At 43.8% G+C, this 13,759-nt stretch overlaps 1 protein-coding gene and 1 long non-coding RNA gene across 2 annotated transcripts in view; one reads left to right on the forward strand and one right to left on the reverse strand.

Annotated features, from left to right (window-relative positions):
- Nucleotides 1-5,769: 5,769 nt before the first annotated feature.
- On the reverse strand, nt 5,770-7,552 carry LOC135275866 (uncharacterized). Its single transcript, XR_010343431.1, has 2 exons — nt 7,458-7,552; nt 5,770-6,736 (listed from the first exon to the last, which is right to left on the reverse strand). It is a non-coding gene; the product is annotated as an uncharacterized LOC135275866 (long non-coding RNA).
- The window catches only part of DYNC1LI1 (dynein cytoplasmic 1 light intermediate chain 1), a 41,850-nt gene continuing 35,125 nt past the window's right edge, over nt 7,035-13,759 (forward strand). Inside the window, exons 1-2 of the mRNA XM_012435570.2 lie at nt 7,035-7,268; nt 7,480-7,553. Coding sequence (XP_012290993.2) covers nt 7,123-7,268; nt 7,480-7,553 — 220 coding nt within the window. The 5' untranslated portion in view covers nt 7,035-7,122. The remainder of the gene's footprint in view (nt 7,269-7,479; nt 7,554-13,759) is intronic.

The raw sequence follows: 13,759 nt of genomic DNA on the forward strand, positions 1-13,759 counted from the left end.
CACTTCCCAGATATAACATGGTAGTATTATTGATGAGCCTAAGGAAGCCAAGGGCCTTCTGGGAAACATAAATTTCTATTTATATAACTTGGTAAAATAGGAAAGGAGTGGGGTGTGTAATATTCTTTTAAATGATTTATATTTTTAAAATGGTTAAGGCTGGGTGTGATGGCTCATGTCTATAATCCCAGTGCTTTGAGAGGCTAAGGCAGAAAGTTGGCTTGAGCCCAGGAGTTTGAGACTGGACTCGGCAACATAGTGAGACCTTGCCTCTACCAAAAATTTAAAACATCAGCCTGGGTAACAAAGCAAAACCTTGTCTCTATAAAAAATTTGAAAATCAGATGGGCATGGTGGCATGCACCTGTAGTCCCAGTTACTCAGGAGGCTGAGGTGGGAGGATCACTTGAGTCCAGGAGGTCGAGGTTGCAGTGAGCTGAGATCAGCTTACCACATTCCAGCCTGGATGATAGAGTGAGACCTTGTCTCAAAAAAAAAAAAAAAAAATTAGCTGGAACATGGTGGCACACAGGTATAGTCCTAGCTACTCACGAGGCTGAGGCAGGAGGTTTCACTTAAGCCCAGGGGCTCGAAGTTACAGTGAGCCCTGATTGTCCCACTTTACTCCAGCCTGAGCAACAGAGCAAAACCATGTCTCTAAATAAATTAAGTCAATGGTTAAACTATCATAAAAGAGAGCTCCTGCTTTCAAGTGTTGGAATGAAGAATTTTTATCCTCTTCTCTTAAACACACACACACACACACAGGCACGTGCACACACGCCCACACACACACACACACACCCCCATTCTGAAATTTTGAAACACTGGTAACAAGGAGCAGATTCATTCATTTATTCATACCTTCAGCAAATCTTTACAGAAGGCCTGCTATGTTCCAGGTGCTAAGTGCTTGGGGTACATTACTAAAGAACATAAAGATCCTTGCCCTCACAGAGCTTGAGTTCTAATGAACAAGTAAATCCTATGCTATGTTAGACGGTAATAAGTGCTAGGGAAAACAAAAAGGTGAGCAAGGTAAGGAGACTCTGGCATTTCAGAGGTGAAGGGCCAGGCTGCAATGTTAAACGGAGTAGTCACGATAGACCTCACTGAGAGGCTCAGAACGGAGCACATTCACCGCAGGAGAAGAGGGAGTTGGCCAACGGGCTACCTGGGGGAAGACACTGGCATGGATAGCTCCTCACTTCCTTCAAAGCAGAAAGAACAGCTAGAACAAAGGCCTCAAAGCAAAGGAACACACAACATATTCAAGAAATAGCAGCGGGGCTCATGTGGCTGAAAGGGGGAAACTGAAGGGAAGAGTGGAACAGAGAAGGTCAGAGAGACAGTGGGGCCAGATCCTGCATGGCCTTATGGGTCATTGTAAGGTCTTTGGCTTTTCCTCCGAGTAAAATTAGGAGCCATTGTTGGGTTTTGAGCATAGAAGTGACGTGGTCTCACTTATATTCTTTTTTTTTTCTTTTTTTTTGAGACGGAGTCTCTCTCTGTCGCCAGGCTGTAGTGCCGTGGCACAATCTCGGCTCGCTGCAACCTTCGCCTCTTGGGTTCAAGCGATTCTCCTGCTTCAGTAGCTGGGACTACAGGCTCGCGTCACCATGCCCAACTAATTTTCGTATTTTTAGTAGAGACGGGTTTCACCATGTTGGCCAGGATGGTCTCAATCTCTTGACCTCATAATCTGCCTGCCTCGGCCTCCCAAAGTGCTGGGATTACAGGCGTGAGTCACCGCACTCCCCCTCACTCGCTCCTATATTCCTAAAGGATCACTCTAGATGTCATGCTGAAAAGCGTTTTACAGTCCTTCAGGCAAGAAATGATAGCTCAAATCAAAGGGTGTCAGAGGAAGTGCAGTAATAAGTTGGATTGTGGGTATATTTTGAAGGTAGAGACAACAGGATTTCTCATGGTTTCAATGTGTGGTGTGAGAGAAACAGAAAGGTCAAGAATGACTCAGATTTTGGGCCTAAGCAACAAGGCAACAAGCAGTGGCTACCTAATGGGGAAGGCCATAGGGAGAAGACATGTTGTTCCTACAGAACAGAAGTTCAGTTTGGGGCATATTGAGTTTGAGCTATCTATCAGACATTGAAGTGGAGATGTGGAATAGGCTGTTGGCTATATCAACTTGGAGTTCCAGATGGAGCTCTGGGCTGGAGCAATAAATTTAGAAGTCTTTATCATATAGATGGAATTTAAAGTAGCCAGACTGGATGACATCACCAAGAGAGTGAGTATAGAGAGGGAAGAGGAACAAAGACTGAGTCCCGGGGTCCTTCAACATCAGCAGTCAGAAAAATGAGTAACAAGAAAACGAGGCTGGGAAAGAACAGCTATCAAGGGAGGAAAAACACAAAGAGAACATGGTGACCTTGCAGCCACATGAAGGATATCCAGAAGGAACGAGCAACTGTATCCTGTGTAGCTGATAGGCCAAGAAAGACAAGGCTAAAGAGTGCACCACTGTACTAAGCAACACGGGGGTCACTGACAAGGGCAAGAGCAGTTTCTATAGAGTTATGGGGGTAAAAGCCTGATTGAATTGAGCCATAAGGGCAGGGGGGAATTTAAGATAGCCTAGAGAGACAATTCTTTTAAAGAGTTTTGCTGTTAAAGAAAGGAAACGGACCCGGTGTGGTAGCTCACGCTTGTAATCTCAGTACTTTGGGAGGCCAAGGAGGGCAGATCACTTGTGGTCAAGAGTCCTAGACCTGCCTGGCCACCATGGTGAAACCCCGTCTCTAACACGAAAATTAGCCAGGTGTGGTGGTGTGCACCTGTAATCCAAGCTACTCAGAAGGTTGAGACAGAAGAATTGCTTGAACCCGGAAGGTAGAGGTTGCAGTGAGCCGAGATTGCACCACTGCACTCCAGCTTGGGTGACAGAGGAAGATTCTGTCTCAAAGAAAAGGAAAGAAATGTAATAGTAGCTGGTGAAGGACTGGGGTTCAGAGAAATTCTTTTTTCAAATTAGAGGATCAATAGTATGTTTGTATGTTTTTTTTTTTTTCTTTTTTTCAGACAGAGTTTCACTCTTGTTACCCAGGCTAGAGTGCAATGGCGCGATCTCGGCTCACCGCAACCTCCGCCTCCTGGGTTCAAGCAATTCTCCTGCCTCAGCCTCCTGAGTAGCTGGGATTACAGGCACGCGCCACCATGCCCAGCTAATTTTTGTATTTTTAGTAGAGACGGGGTTTCACCATGTTGACCAGGATGGTCTCGATCTCTTGACCTCGTGATCCGCCCGCCTCAGCCTCCCAAAGTGCTGGGATTATAGGTGTGAGCCACCGCGTCAGGCCAGTATGTTTGTATGTTAATGGCAATAATTTAGTGACCATCAAAAATTATTATATCGAGAAAGAGGGAAGAATTATTGGAATAATGTCCTTGAGTTGAGGATAGGAGATGGGTTTTAGTGCATAGAGAATGCTTTAGTAAAAACAGTATGGATTATTCTTCCAATACTTAGCAGGAGGGAAGAGTGTGAAAGTGCAAATACCTGAAGGGGGACAGATGTGTTAGTGGGAATCTGTGGAAGTTGCAAGGGATTCCAATAAGGAAAAAAAAAAAAGAAAAAGGAACACATAACAAAGGTTTAGAAATCAGAATGGCTTTGGATTTCTCAATGGCAACACTAGAGTCTAGCAGACCAGGGGGCCAAGGCCTTAAAATCCTAAAGGAAGATAGCTTGTAACCCAAGAATTCTACACTTAGCCAAACTATTATTAAGTGAGGGTGGATTAAATGCATTTTCAAACACAGGAGGTGTGCCAGATATCTTGTTTGCCTCTTGAGATCCTTCTCTATTCCCACCTGTGCTCAGGGAGGTAGACCTGCACGGATTGCTTCACTTGGGTCTCCTGCCCTCTGGTTCTGCTTGGCTTTGGTCAAAGAGCAACATTGGTAGGAGACCCAGAGCAGAAAGAAAGATGGATACTGTGTTCCTTTGCTGAAGACTATAGATCTTGGTGGGCAACCCTTTCCTATAAGCTGCATCTCTCTCCGGGTTCTAGTAAACAGTCCTTCCTCTCTCCCTTTCAGGCCTAAGGCTTCGTGCTGTTGCTAGTCCTATCCCTTCACACTGTTCACACCTTTGTAAACAGTCCCTTCATTAAGCTTTCTTCCAACAGCCCCTTAAGAATGCCATTTTTCCTCTGGTTGACCTTGACTGGATACACAGGTCTCCAAAGACTTACCCACGTACCTTTTTTTCATAAAACTATTGGAGAAAGTTCTCCACTAAAACAAGAAGAAGACATGAGATTGAGGCAAACCCCTGAACAATAGTGAAAGATCACAGGGTGGTAGCAGTGTATTCAGTTTCAGAATAACCAACTCAGATTGGAGCAGGCCAGAGGGTTCTTCAAGGTGTCTGTAAGAAGGTAAAATTGTTAGAATACCTAACAAGGAGTTTTACACAGCTGGGACAGGAATTTGAAACTGAATTAAAGACATGGAAATCTAAGCAAATGAAAAATAAGATGGTTACTTTTAGATGTAAGAAAAATTGAGCAATAAAGAAAAAGCAATCATAGTATAGAAAATAGCTCAATTATAAAACAGCATTTATGCAACAAAAATTCCAAGGGACTGCTGAATTATTTCCTTTTATAGACTTCCTCATAATATATAACTTCCCTATTTTTGTAATGTAGAGGTTTTCACAGAAGGTATATACCAGAACAGCACCTGAAATTACTAGGACATTTATTTTAACATGATTTGACCTAGGTCATTTTACAGACTAGATAGTAAAAATCTCAGCTTATCTATAAACTTCTGATCTGTGTGACCTGGGGTAGGTTACTTGATTTTGCTGACCCTTACAAAGTATGAGGATTGCAAATCACAACACGCAGAGTGCCTGGTACACGGTACGCATTCATAAATGACCAATTTTGTAGGCCACCTTAATGGAAGGAATGCTGGATAGGGATATTATAAAACCACAAGGAATACAACTTTGACCTCAACTTAGGTGGGTAGTTGATCATCTGGAAGTCATGAGGTGTTAGAAGCCTGACACTATTATAAAAGTAAACACTTCTCAGACTAAGCAAGTATGATTATGATACGGAGCTGACAACTCTGTAAATAAACAAAATCGAGGGGAAAATGCTCTGAGGAAGAAGATGACTGAAAGAATAAAGTACAGAGTAAACTGGCTTTCAGAAGGGCCAAGCAGTATACAGCTCTCCTTTAGAATGGTGACATAAAGACTCAGCTTCTCCTGGGGGGTCTCCATCCTGCTTGGTGCCACGGAACGTGTAGCACCACTGGGGAGGGTTCTGGTTCCTTTCCTAACTATATAAACAACAAAATCAAAAGTTTTATTTTATTTATTTATTTACTTATTTATTTAGTGACAGGGTCTTGCTCTGTCACCCAGGCTAGATTGCAGTGGCGTGATCGCAGTTCACTGCAGCCTTGACCTCCTGGGCTCAGGTGATCCTCCCACCTCAGCCTCCCAAGTAGCTGGAACTATAGGAACACACCACAATGCCTGGCTCATTTTTTGTATTTTTTTTGTAGAGCTGAGGTTTCACCATGTTGCCCAGGCTGATCTCGAACTCCTGGGCTTAAGCAATCTGCCCGCCTCGACCTCCCAAAGTGCTGGCATTACGGGCGATAAATAAAGCATTTTAGCTGCTAGAGTTCTTTAGGCCCATCACTTCTAGAGGTTGGTCAAATACTAATGGTTTGAAAGGTAAAGAAAGTCATTGATAACAATTAACATCTGGTGAGCACTTAAGATTTGCCAATCGTTTATTTTAAGCCATTTTACGTGAATCATCCCGTTTAATCTTCAAACTCTAGGTCCTTTTACCCTCATTTGACAGATAAGGAAACTAAGACTCACGGAGGCTAAGTAAATTGCCTAAGATTACATAGCCAGTAAACTGGTAGAGCTAGACCTGAACTCAGATTTGCCAGCCTCCAAAGCCTTCCAGACTTCTAACTGTAATGCTAATACACAGCAAATAGTCTTTAGCTGTGAATTTTCTCACTAGCATAGCGGCATTGATCAGGCCATATATTAGCAAGTAATTTTTCAAATATGAAGTGATAATGTACAAAGGCCAGGCAATTTTAAGCAAATGTTTTTCCAGGTGTACTAGGATAGAGCCTTAAAACCACTGACTCTTTTTAACGTGGAGTTCAGATATTCAAATACGTTTACCCAGTAAAGTTCTCATAGAAAAGGAGTTCTTTTAAGGGTAGGATAGGTCCATCCATGTATTCCCCGGTGCCAACTGTGCTCGACGTAGTACGTGTGGAATAAATGTCTGGTGATCTGTTAGAGGATCCGAGTAGTGGGTCTTTTCAAATCTCACATGGAGGATCTCATACAAAAACATCAAGAACAATTAAAACAAGCCCTGACAAGAATTTTTTAAAGTAACAGTCTATTTCCAGGGTAAACAATTACTTTGTCACGCCGCTGCTTAGGGGCTGGGAGACCCTGCTTCTGATGTGGGTCCAGGTTGAGGAGCACGTCGCCACTTGAGAACGCAAAAGTCCAGAAATCCAGGACCACAGCAATACTCCAGCCCAGGGTTGCAAAGCAGCCTCTTTACCAGCCGGGCGACCCATTTCTATCTGGGCGCCGACGAAGCGCCGGTGTGGGCGGGGGACCGCTCGCAGCCAGAACAGTGGGTGGGCCAGCAATGACAGTGCAGCAATTCCGCGCCGGCTGCGGGGTTTGGAGACCTGTCTGAAGGGTGGGAGGGGGCACTGTTTACCTGACACACCCAACCCCGCTGCTGCAGCCCAGCTGCGGGTGAGCGGAAGAAAACCGCTTCAAAACGGTGAGAGCAGTGGACTTAAGATAGCAGAGCAGCCGACTTAAGATAGCAGAGCAGCCCACCCCTCCGCCCGCGCACGCGTAGACCCTCCGCGCTGGCCAGACAGCCGCGCACGCGCAGTCCGTCCTCGCTCGCTCCATCAGTCCCGGCCCAGCCCGGGGCCCCGCCCCCGCAGGCCCCGCCCCGCTCCCGTGCGCTGAACGCCCCATATCCGGGTTCCCGCCGCCTCCACCGCTGCCGCCTCAGTCGCTTCGCACATTTAGTCTTGCCGGGAGTGGTGTGATTCCCGACCAAGATGGCGGCCGTGGGACGAGTCGGCTCCTTTGGTTCTTCTCCGCCAGGATTAGGCTCGACTTACACTGGCGGCCCCTTGGCCAACGAGATAGCGTCGGGCAACGGTGGCGCCGCGGCAGGCGACGACGAGGACGGGCAGAACCTTTGGTAACGACCCCACCCCTCCCTCAGCCCCCTCTGGCTCTCCCGGCCTCGCGCGGACGCCTCGGGATTCCGTGCCCGCTGGAGCTCGGCGCCAGGCCCAGCCACTGCGTTCCCAGCGGCCCCATCCCCGGCGCGCCGAGACCGGGTCCGTCCCTCCCGCGCTGTGGCTCCGGCCTCCAGCCCCGGCCTCACCGTGCGCCTTGCTCCCCGTTAGGTCCTGCATCCTCAGCGAGGTCTCCACCCGCTCGCGCTCCAAGCTCCCTGCGGGGAAGAACGTGCTGCTGCTGGGTAAGTGTTCCCCGCCTCGCCTCGCCCCGCCCCGCCCGGCCCCCAGCGGCCCGGGGTGCCTTGTCCGCCGGCTACCTCGCTGGCTCTCTTTGTGCGGACAGCCGGCCCCGCCCCGCCTCCCGACCAGTCGTGGACGGCTGGGGGAGAAGGGGAACCGGAGACCCAAGAGTTGGGACCTGCGGGGACCCGCCTTCCCCCAGTTTCCTCCTCCTCGTCCCCGGATATGGGGTGGCCCTGTCAGCCTCCCCTGGGAAGAACAGAATTCGATCGCTCATCTGAGAGATTCTGGTGGCCTAGGGTTTATCTCGAAAATGACAGTTTTTCTTTCATCACAAAAATTGGTAGCAGGAGGCTCTTTGCAAAAGCTCCAGTGCAAATGGCATGCCATTAATATTTAATAGCTGACTCTTTGTATAATTGACTGAGAAGCTAGAACTGAGACCTGGCGATAAATGTTCTTGATTCAGCGTTCTCGAGTACAATGTGCTCGTGTTGCAGCTGCCTTAACTGTCACATATAATTCTGAAATTTGTAAAGGGCAGTAGAACACACCTTTTTAGTTAAGCCTCTTCAGCTAAATGGATGCAATAAGGAGAAATGGTCCAGTGTGTCAGTTCTCCTGATCTGTATCTCCTCGGTTCTCTCTGCAAGGTGTGTATTCTGTTTCTTTAGTGACTCTAGTAGTGGGGAGAGAGGACTGGGGGAGAACAATTCGCAGGTTCACATTTTTGCAGACTTAGCTCCTGAATCATTTATAGGAAGAATTTCTTCCATTTTCTTACATGCGAGATAACTGAAGTTTGGCTTATACAATGATTAAGTTTAAAAACTTTGGGATTTGGTATTGACTCAATAGCAGGTTTTTTTTTTTTTTTTTTTTTTAAACATTACGTACATCTAAAAACAGGAAAGGAAACGAAGTCAAATGCTACTTGATAGGCTGCATGGTTACATATGAAGTTTACATAGAAATAATTACTTTTTTTGATGGACTGCTGTCAAGCTAAAATATATGATTATTGATTTTCTTTAAAGTTACATGGAACTAGTTGACAAATTAGTTTTTACCCTGGTTTTTAATGTGATTGAAAGCACCTACTGCAAATTAGCCTGGATTGAGTCAACACCTTATCGCATACAAGCCTTATGATTTTAAGCAAGTTGCTTGACATCTATAAACCTCAGTTTGTTCATCTTTAAAATGGATGTTATAGAAATAATAATACATGCCTGCCTCTAGGGTTGTGAGGGGGATCAGATGAGATAATGTTTGTATACTGATAATGTTTGCAAGTGATAGTTTGTCATGGACTTATCTTAAACTGAGTTAGAAAATATTTGTGATTAGAACTTCTTAAAAATTGCATTAGTGCCTATATAAGTGATATTAGTAGGGCAAAAATAAATTACAGTTCAAAAGCAAAAAAAAAATTACATGATATGTTTTTAATTTACTAATTTAAACAAATTACTACTAATTACTAAGCTAAAATGGATTTAAGATCATATGACCTCATTGAAACATTCTATTTTAATTACTTTAAGACTTATCTTCAAACACTACCATGGTAAAGGTGAGAATCAGTAGTTTTGTTCTCATTTTATACATTTCCTCCAGTTATTTCTGCACATTAGATATTGCATAGATGATTCTGTTTGTGGTAAAACAAGAGTGGCAGTTTTGTTCATTTTTTGGTATACTTAATTTGCACTGAGATTGTGCCTTTTTTTTTTTTTTTTTTTAAACTCTTTTAACACTGGGTCAGTGCTTGGGACTGAGTGTTCTTAGAGGTCCCAGCCTCCTTCATTCCTCCATATTTAGAATAGATTAAATTTCCTTTTTTATGAGCTTAATAGTTCATAAAGTTACATCTAGTATCAGGTAATGTGAGCTTGAAATTTAATATTTTTCTTTCAGTACTATTGGGATTTTCATCAGAGTCCTTTTCAGCTGTGGAAGAAGCTAATAACTGATTTGTATACTGATTATATAGAGTTAACTTTCTAAAATACCCCTGAAGATTTCTTAAAGACATTTTACCATCGCATATGGCAACATTCACTCTGTGCTGGTGGAGGAAAGAAATAAACAAATAGGGATTGTGATCGTCTTTGTTAGGAGTTTGAAGGTGCCAGGCAGGAGGATGCTTGGCCTTGATATATCATTCATGAATGAAATTGGTCTCTGGAGTCTCTTATTTAAAAAACCAAATCTGAGGCCAGGCACAGTGGCCCACGCCTGTAATCCCAGCACTTTGGGAGGCTGAGGGGTGGATGGATAGCTTGAGCTCAGGAGTTGGAGACCAGCCTAGGCAATATGTTGAAACTCTGTCTCTACAAAAAATAAAAATATTAGCTGAGTATAATAGTTCATGCCTGTAGTCTCAGCTACTTGGGAGGCTGAGGTGGGGGGACAGCTTGAGCCCTGGAGGCAGAGGTTGCAGTGAGCTGAGATCATGCCATTGCACTCCAGCCTGGGTGACAGAGTGAGACCCTGTCTCAAATAATAAATAAATACAATAAAAACCAAATCTGAGACTATGACAAAGCTTTACGTTTTCGGAAACAACCAGAACAGGAATGATGATATGGACCTAAGTATATGTAATCCTGGACCCGAGCACAGTGCCTGGTTTTATAGTTAGGACTTCAGTTTTGATTTGCAGTCAGTGTGAGTTAATAAAAAGTAGCGGGTCCTTTGTCAAGTCATTTAAACCTCATCTTTCTCATCTGTAAATTAGGCTATTTGAATTTGGTGATCTCCAAAGCCTTGTCTGTTCTGACATTTTATAAATTTTCTTATTTTAATCTTGTGAGTTATTAAATATTTTTAAAGAAATATTTTAAGGCATATTGAAGTTGGGTTTATTTAGATGTGGGTCATTTAATTGCACCCGGGAAAGAAATGTAAAGTTGCTATCTTGTTCCTTGAAGGTATTAGTTCATGGTAATATGTAGCCAAAAAAGTCCCGCAAATGCCGAACATCATTAGTAAGTATATGTGAAAGTCTTTTTTTCCCCTTCAGGAATAAAACACTATTAGGCTTCAGTTATTGCAAGTAGGAAACCTTAAGATATACACAGTGGAATTCAGAGATCTGTTCAGAAATGTAACTTGTAACTGGCAACGGAGTGTTTGGTTTTCTATGTGAGGATTGGTTTTAAAAATAATGAGAATATTCAGTCTAAAACGATTTTGTGAGGAGCTGGGATTAAAGATCATCAAGGTTCCATGACTTTTTGATGATTTTCAAATAATTAACATGAAATTATTTATTACTTGTTTATTATATGTTACTCCTACTAAAAATATACCAAATATAAAGTATTTTGAGACTAAGATGGCATATTGGCATGTTATAATAGGATCTGCACACTCTTCTGTCACGGGCCAGATTATAAATAGTTTAGGCTTTGTAAGTCATTTGGTCTCTGTAACTACTCATTTCTGCTCTTATGGTTCCAAAACAGCCATAGATAATATGTAAATGACTGGATACTACCTTGTTTCAATAAAACTTTATTTACAAAAGCAGGCAGTGGGTCACTTTTGGCCTGTGGCCTGAAGTTTGTGAACCTCTGTTTTAGGTTATTTATTTTATTTTATTTTTTTAGAAATTGGGGTCTCGCTTTGTCACCTAGGCTGTAGTACACTGGCATGATCATAACTCACTGCAGCCTTGAGCTCTTGGGCTCAAGTGATCCCCTGCCTCAGCCTCCTCAGTAACTAGGAATCCAGGCATGTACCACCACGACGGGTAATTTAAAAAATTTGCTATATTTTGTTGGGTGCCGTGGCTCACGCCTGTAATCCCAGCACTTGGGAGGCTGAGATGGGTGGATCACGAGGTCAGGAGATTGAGACCATCCTGACTAACACGGTGAAACCCATTCTCTACTAAAAATACACAAAATCAGCCAAGTGTGGTGGCACACGCCTGTAGTCCCAGCTACTCGAGAAGTTGAGGCAGGAGAATCACTTGAGCCCGGGAGTGGGAGGTTACAGCGAGCCGAGATCATGCCACTGCACTCCAGCCTGGGCAACAGAGCAAGACTCTGTCTCAAAAGAAAAAAAATTGTTATATTTTTCTGGAGACAGGGTTTTACCGTGTTGCCCAGGCTGGTCTTGAACTCCTGGGCTAAGGTGACCCTCCCACCTCAGTCTCCAGAATCACTGGGATTATAGGTGTGACCCACAGTGGTTGTGTTAGGTGATTATTGGCATCAGTTTTATCAGTAAGCACAGATGCCAGTTAATAGAGGTTTCTGGTTAATGGGATATGGTGTTTGGCACATAATAGGTGCCTAGTGAATATGTGTTGAACAAATGATGAACAGCCTTAAAGTAGCATTGTTATTCCAGTTAGGTATAGTTTGAGCATAGGTTTAAGAATTGTTAAGAGGACTTCATATAGTATTTCCCCCAGTGCTACTCTCAAAAGCAGAAAACAGAACTGGAAAATCACAGATATAGACTGGTAGAGCAGTAATTCAGCTGGTGTGAAATCTGTGTGAGAGAGAATGTCAGCAAAAGCACTTAAAAAATATAAAATAGAAAGGAGTCTTGAAATAGGAAAAGAAAAGTCCAAAATTCAGCTTGGGACTCTGCCATAGCCAGGCGTGGTGGCTCAGGCCTATAATTCCGGCACTTTGGGAGGCTGAGACAGGCAGATCACTTGAGGTCAGGAGTTTGAGACTGGCCTAGCCAGCATGGTGAAACCCTGTTTCTACTACAAATAGAAAAATTAGCCAGGTGTGGTGGTGGGCGCCTGTAGTAATCCTAGCTACTCGAGAGGCTGAAGCAGGGAGAATTGTTTGAACCCAGGAGGTAGAGGTTGCAGTGAGCCTAGATCGCGCCACTGCACTCCAGCCTGGGTGACAGCGCAAGACTCGATCCCCCCCAAAAAAAGTAAATGACCATGGACTAACCTTTCTGGGCCTTCTTTGCATTATTTGTAAAATCAGGAGAGTGGCTATTAGATCCCACAGATTACCATTTTATTCTTTTTTTCACCAAACATTTATTAGAGACATGTCATTTATAAAATGCTTTGCTGAGTCATCTGGGGTTAACAGAATGACTAAGACTCAGTTTCTGCTCTCCAGGAGTTTATAAACTCCTGTGGGGAAAAGACTCAAAGTAGTAAAGACCAAGTATGTCAGTATGAAATAATTGCTAAATAGGTCATGAAAGATTTTGTGGAAAAGGTGGTATCTGAGTACAATTTTGCTAAGTAGAGTGGGGAGGAGAACAACCTGTGAAAAGGACCTAAAACCCAGAGAAAAGGGCCAAGGCAGTTGAGGTATGGTAGAAGGAGTCCTGAAGAAAGCCACAAGATCTTAGAGTCCCTATCCTTTGAAGCTGTGGAGTTGTGGACAAATTAGAACCTCCTGACCTGTAAACTGAGATTATTTCATACTTCATGGGATTAAAAGAACCAAAAGAAACTATGTGTAAAACACCTTCCTCTCAAGATTGGAAATTACTCTTTTAAATTACGAAAGTAATGCATGTTTCTTGCCAGAGGAAAAAAAAAGTAAGAAGATAAGAAAGTGAAAATAGCCATGCCCAGTGGCTCACGCCTGCAATCTCAGCACTTTATTAGGCTGAGGTGGGGCCATGGCTTGAGACCAGCCTGGGTAATACAGCAATACTCTGCCTGTACAGAAACAATAAAAAAAAAAAAAAAGCTAGTGTGGTGGCACATGTCTGTTGTCCCAGCTACTTAGGAGGCTGAGGTGGAAGGTTCATTTGAACCCAGGAGTTCAAGGTTGTATTGAGCTGTGATCACACCACTCCACTCCAGCCTGGGTGACAGAGTGGGACCGTGTCCCAAAAGAAAGAAAGAAAATAAAAATAATGCATGATCCTACCACCTAGAGGTAAGTGTTCATTTTTTCTTATTTATTTATTTTTTAATTTTAGAGACAAAGTCTTGCTCTGTTGCCCAGGCTGGAGTATGATAGTGTGATCACAGCTCACTGTAGCCTCCAATTCCTGGACTCAGGTGATTTTCCTGCCTCAGCCTCCCGAGTAGCTGGAAATACAGGCAAACACCACTATACCTGGCTAACTATTTTTTGGAGAGATGGGAAGCTTACTATGTTACCCAGGCTGGTCTCAAACTCCTGTGCTCAAGTGATCCTCTGGTCTTGGCCTCAAAGTGCTAGGGTTATATATATGAGCATCTGTTAACACACCAGGC

This window comes from Aotus nancymaae, unplaced genomic scaffold (genome assembly GCF_030222135.1).
Source record: "Aotus nancymaae isolate 86718 unplaced genomic scaffold, 86718_ANA_hifiasm-v0.15.2.pri h1tg000019l, whole genome shotgun sequence".
NCBI lineage: Eukaryota > Metazoa > Chordata > Mammalia > Primates > Aotidae > Aotus > Aotus nancymaae.